This window comes from Crocodylus siamensis, chromosome 15, assembly GCF_052110815.1.
Source record: "Crocodylus siamensis isolate JL-2025a chromosome 15, ASM5211081v1, whole genome shotgun sequence".
NCBI lineage: Eukaryota > Metazoa > Chordata > Crocodylia > Crocodylidae > Crocodylus > Crocodylus siamensis.
Genome location: NC_143409.1, coordinates 3,200,567 through 3,206,566, shown reverse-complemented (window position 1 = coordinate 3,206,566; position 6,000 = coordinate 3,200,567). Strand labels below are relative to the sequence as shown.

Genomic DNA, 6,000 nt, shown 5'->3' with positions numbered 1-6,000 from the left:
AGGTACACTTGCTCCTGGACTGGAAGGAAGCGTAACTGTGCCCTCGGTGCTGCACGTGGACCTATTAGCTCCACTTCTCCGCAGAACCATTTTGCCTGCTAGCAGAACCTGGTCATCCTGCCTCCACCTAGCGCAGCCTGTCTCTGCGTGGTGCTGCTGCATGCCTTACACTGCCTCCGTGCGATGCAAGGTGACGCTGTGTGTGCTGGGACTCCCTGTCCTGATTGACGGGCAGCGTAGTGGCACTCTGTGTGGGTTCATTAACTCCATGGGGTGCCTGCTGGCTTATGGGGACATGTTTTTTGGGGCCCCTACCTGGTGCACAGTGAACATCTGGCAGAGCAGCTCTGCAGAGACCAGTCTGCCTCAACCAGTTGCTTGCGTCCAGCTTTTCAAAGTGGCCTTTCAAGGAAGGATGTAGACAAATTGGAGAGAGTCCAGTGGAGGGCAAGGAAAAAGGTTGGGGGGCTGAGGGACAACTTGTGAGGAGAGGCTGAGGAAACGGGGGTTTTTTAGTCTGGAGAAGAGAAGACCGAGGGGGATTGAACAGCAGCCTTCACCTCCCTGCAGGGGGGCTGCGAAGAGGATGGAGTTGGGCTGGTCTCGGTGGGGGCAGATGGCAGGACAAGGAGCAATGGGCTCAAGCTGCAGCAAGGGAAGTTACATCTTAGGTTAGATCTGAGGTTAGGAATAACTTTATCACTAGAAGAGTAGTAAAACACTGGAACCGGTTACCCAGAGAGGTGGCGGACTCGCCATCCTTGGAGGTGTTTAAGACCCACATAGACAAAGCCTTGGCTGGGATGATGCAGTTGGGGCTGGTCCTGCTTTGAGCGGGGGTTGGACTAGATGTGACCTCCTGAGGTCCTTTCCCGCTCTCCTTTTCTGTGATTTCATGATTCAGTGATTTAAAGTGACGCCCCATCTAAAGAGCCCGGGTCACGCTTATAGAATAGGGACGCACTCCTGGAGATCAGTGAGGTGGGAAAGGATGAGAGGGATCATATAGTGAGCAGTTAGTTGGTTGGATGTGAATTCCCACTGCAACACCAGCCAAAAAGGCTAATATTGCTAGAGGGTGTATTGCTAGAGGGACACTGAATAGGAGCAGGGGGCTGCAGATCTGCACCTGACACAGGTGCGGCCACCGCTGGAGTGCTGTGTGTGGTCCAGATGTTTGATAAGTCACCGATGTGGGAGGATTTGGAAGAGGGTTCAGAGAAGAGCCAGGAGAATAAGCATACAGGCCTTCCAGAGACAGACTCCAGGAGCAAAATAGTGCATCAGAGGGACTATCTAGGGTGATTTGGGCAGGTTATACCTACCTGTGTGGGGAACGGAAATGGGCTAACGGGCTTTTTCATTCAGCAGGTAAAGGATCCAGGGGCTGAAAGGTGACACCGGGCCCATTCTGGTTAGCAACAAGGTGCAAATGTTTAAGAATGAGGGTAATTAGCCAGGAGAGCTAACCCCTAGGACACTGTAATCTAGATGAGATGCTTTCCACAAAGGTGTACTGTACTGTAGTGAACCAGGACATCATCCAGAGAACTCCTCCTCCGCCTTACACAGGAGGTCAGGCAAAGCGATGATCACCCGGTCCCTCCTGACCTTACAATCAATGGATTAATATCATTCATATCTAGCTGTGCTCTGCCTACATATTACCTGTTCCTTTTACCCCAGTGACTAAGTTTAAAATAACTGAAATGCAAGTCCATGATACGTCTTAATTACCCTTTACATCATGCAAACACAGTAAGTAACGGAGAAGAGAGAGTAGCTCAGTGCAATCTAACCTGGTCAGAGATTATTGAATGATTAAATGAAACGCTTATGGAGTGGACCTGGGTACAATGCAGCAGCTCTGGGAGGGGTGCAGGGAATGACTTCTGCTGGAGGACTCCTCTCTGCTTTGTGATCCAGTTAAATACAGTTCAAGAGGAATGGATGGCAAAGTGGAGAAAGTCACACGAAGGCAATTACCAAGGAACTGAAGGATACGAGGTGGCAACATGGTTTTATGGACAATAGACAAGATTTCATATTCATTACTGCTACAGCCTCGCTGCAATAAACTTTCTTCAGGTTACACTGCAAGGCATCTGCAAGTCCTGTAGGGCATTCTGGGTAAAAAATTAACAGCAGATGCTATCGGCAAAGCACTCGTGAAATATATTAAGAACTGACAGTCGCCACAGGGGTGTTTCTAGGGGCCCCACATAGTTGGTACTAGGCCTGATACTATTTAATGTTTTTCTCGTGATCTAGAAGTAAATCTAAAATCGGTGGTGATACACACGTGAATGACACCGGACTGGCCGAAGGGTGAGTAGTGACGGGGCCAGGGCATCCAGGCAAAACCATCTAGATTGTGGGGTAAACGGGGCAGAAGACACGTCAGGGAGACGATGGCAAAATCATACACCCAGGCCTAAGGCATGCAGGCCATACCCACGAAATGGGTCCGGGAAAGGTGCTGGGTCACTGATGGGGTGCAGCAAAACCTGAGCTCCCAGCAAACACTGCAGCACAAGGGCTGAGTCTGAACAGGGGAGGAGGGAGAGGGCAGTGGTTTTGCCCTGCATGTACTGCAGCATGCTTTGCTTTTAACAGAAAGCATGTTTAAAAGGGTCTGAAATGTTAATGACAGTGAAGAAGAGAGCAAGAGAACTGATTTGAGGGCTAGAGGACATACCAGCTGAGCCCGGCAAAAAGGTGACGAGGAGGTGATGGAAACTGTGTGAAAGTATCCTCGCAGACACAGAATAACGTACCAAAGCTCCTGCTCAGCCAGGGGAGAAAGGCGTAGTAAGACTCAATGGCTGGAAGCTGCAGCCAGATACATTTGGATTAAAAAAATAAATGTAATGGGCTGGGAGATTAATTGCTGGACGGGGGGAGAGCTGGATTCTCCATCCGCCAGGCTGGGTGTGTTGTGGGAAGGAGGCTTCAGGCAAACACAAGGGATCAGACTCGGTACAAATGGATGCAATGTGATGGCCTGTAATAGGAGCTCAGACTGGATAATTTAATGGCCCTTTCTATGAATCTCTCTAAGATTTATAGATTCTCTTCGATTGCCCAAATCCAAAATAACTCGAGGGGGAAACGTAAGGTTACCCCGGTGTGATGGATGTTAGCGTGTGTCCTGCCCCCTTTGAGTCCCGCCGGCACAAATGATGCGATGCCGAACGAGCGTCAAACAATTCACGATTGTCCTCGCTGCTCCGTTCAAAAACGCTTCTCCCAGGCCAGCCCCCTTGCAGCGCATTCATGCATCGTCCATGCGGAGTAGGTTGCAAGCACAGGAAGTCCATCGGTAGTGCCCCCCCAAGCTTCCTGTCTCTGAATTCCATCCTCTTACACCTCACTTCCTGTCTGTGGTGCATACTAGAGCCGACAGCAGAAGGAGAGATGAGTCTCGAGCGGGCTGGCTCCAAGAAGGGCTCTGCATCCTCTCGCCACGCCGTTCTTCCAGGAATCGGGCTGGTCGTCCAAGCCGGCTTGGAGGTGTTGGCAATACGAGCGCTGAAAAAGTCATGGTTTCATATGAAACCATGACTTTTTCAGCGGCAGGAGCCTGATCTACGCTGGAGCGTCCCCTACGGAAACGGGAGCAGTGGGGAATTTTTTCAGTAATAGGTCGCTGTTGTATCCTCTGTCACAAGAGTCGTCCCAGGAGCTGCCTAGACACAGTCCGATCCCACCGAACCGAATGATGTAGCAAACCTTGAGTCGGGCTATTCTGCGTTGCTGCTGAATAGTCGTTTCTCACCGGCTCTCGCAGGACTTGCTCTGGCTGCTGGTTGACCAGGCTTTGCTCATAAATAAGTAATTGTTTGAAATGGATTCATAGCAGCGGCACCGGAGAGCACACCTCTGTAGTTCAAGGCTTTTTTGGATTAGCTTCTGCAGCATATGATCTGCAGAGATCATATGATGGGATGTGTTGCAACAACTGGAAGGGGGAAATAAGATCTCTTTACTTAGCGGCGTATCGAGATGAAAATGAAAGCTTTTCTTCTCGACACGGTGAAGAAGTCCAAAAAGGGGCCCCTTTCCCAAAATGTCATGAACACCCACTAGTCTTTGGCTTCTGGTGTTCAAGCTCCCTTGGGATCATGGCCTGAGAAACGGCTGCAAACCCAAAAATGGACGCTTTGTGTTTTTCCTGTCCTCAAAGGCAACTTATCTAGCTGGCTTTATTTTTACATGGGTCTTATTTCGGAGTCCACGCAGCATTAATCTGGTGTCTCAGGACTCTCCGCTTGTCGCCAGCAGGCTTTCTTCTCTTGGTAGTGCGGACAAGGCAGAATGCATTTCTTTTCCTTTTTTTTTTTAAGAATGATGGAAATCTTATCGAGTGAATAATAGCTGGATTCAACATGCAGCCAGCAGAGAGTCTGAAGTAGTAGAATTATGGATTCCTATCTTCCTAGTCAGTGTGTAATTACTGAAATCTGGCAGCCGGCAGGATCTACGTGACGGAGCCAGCTGCTTGCTGCAGCCCCCCCACAAATCTGTGAATTGGATCTTTCACTTACTGGAAACCTACCAGGAGAATGCTTGGCTCCAAGAAATCTTTTGCTCCTTTGTTCATCAGAAAGCCATTAGAAAGCTTCCTCAATGTAGCTCTCAATCAACCGCAGAAATGGTCAATAGTTGCTTAGCATTTTCTCAACAGGACCTCGATCATCATTGTGATAGTCTTGGGGCAGGCGCTTCCCAGGGAACGGTGCTGGCGGAGGGAAGAGGGAAGAGGGCAGCGCGTTGGAACAGGCGTTGCTGAGATGGCTAGTCAGCCCTCGCTCGCTCCGCTTCCCCCGGCCCCGGTCCTCCTCGAAGGCCGTGAGATGCAGCTACAAACGAGACAACAGGCCAAACACAGTGTTTCAGACCCGAAACGCACTGAAAAGAGAGAGGTGAGTTTGGAGCGAGACGCCAGACTGGCATCTGCTTTGCTGGTCCTGGATCTGGAGTGGGGAGCCAGAGGGGTAAGTGCAATATTTTCTGGTACCCACAAATATAGCATCGGCTGATGGGATGCTGGCCTCAACCCAGGCAGTACAGACCGTCCAGGATGGAGAGGCATCCAGAGGGATCGCCCTGATGCTGCCCGTCTGACCTGAGCATCAAGCAAGGCTCACTTATACAACACCCTAACACAATGCAGGGCCAATCCTTTTGGCAGATGTGACACAAATTAGCCCTGCCTCCCTCCTAGAGCACCACTCCGATCTCTTTCCCCCGGCTGCTCTGCTGCTCTGCTTTCTGCTCCCTGTCCTATCTGTTGCTGTGCTGCCTGTCACCTCCCCGATCTGGCGCGCGCCATGCAGAGGGGCTGCCAAATGCTACAAACTACACTCCAGCTCATGCATCTTACATGTAATGCATTCCCAGGGAGGTAAAGCTTCCCACCTTGTGCTCACACGCTGTGTATATGCTGCTTTGGTGCTCACAAGGTCTGATAGCCGTGGCTGTGCTAAAACTGAGGCAGAGCTGGAACAGACACTTTGTACGCCCAGACCTCTGTCTCACGGTCAAGGAGACGGAGGACAGCATGCATCCTAACTTCATTTTCCTGTTCAACCTGTCGGTAGGTTTTAAAAGGCTAGAATCCCGCATCTATCTCCCCGGCTGCCGACCATCCTTCCCAAAGTTATCCCAGAATTACTGGGGGTCACAACAGCCACGTGCCACTGGCAAAGTACTTCATGCTGTTGGGCTGGGACGGTGTATGTCCTCGGTGAGCTCCACATCTGAGCGTAAAAGGGACAGCGACAAAGTGAGACCGTGCTTGGGCTGAAAATAAAGGGTGAGCAGGTGAAGAAACTGCCCTCGCACAGGGACTTCTAACGTCCTTTGCCTGACACAAATCCTACCTGTACATTGGTTAGCCACGTCGTTCGCTGATGAACGGATGCCATATACACGTACAGGGAAGGCGCATTCCTGTTTTGCAGTCTCTTACACCGAGCAGTTTATGGGGAAATAAGT

The 6,000-nt window shown here is 50.6% G+C and overlaps 1 protein-coding gene across 1 annotated transcript in view; it reads left to right on the top strand.

Moving 5' to 3' along the window:
* The first annotated feature begins 4,353 nt into the window (after positions 1-4,353).
* Positions 4,354-6,000, top strand: part of CORO2B (coronin 2B) — a 113,491-nt gene continuing 111,844 nt past the window's right edge. Inside the window, exon 1 of the mRNA XM_090028880.1 lies at positions 4,354-4,925. Within this exon, the coding sequence (XP_089885006.1) occupies positions 4,794-4,925 (132 nt within the window). The 5' untranslated portion in view covers positions 4,354-4,793. The remainder of the gene's footprint in view (positions 4,926-6,000) is intronic.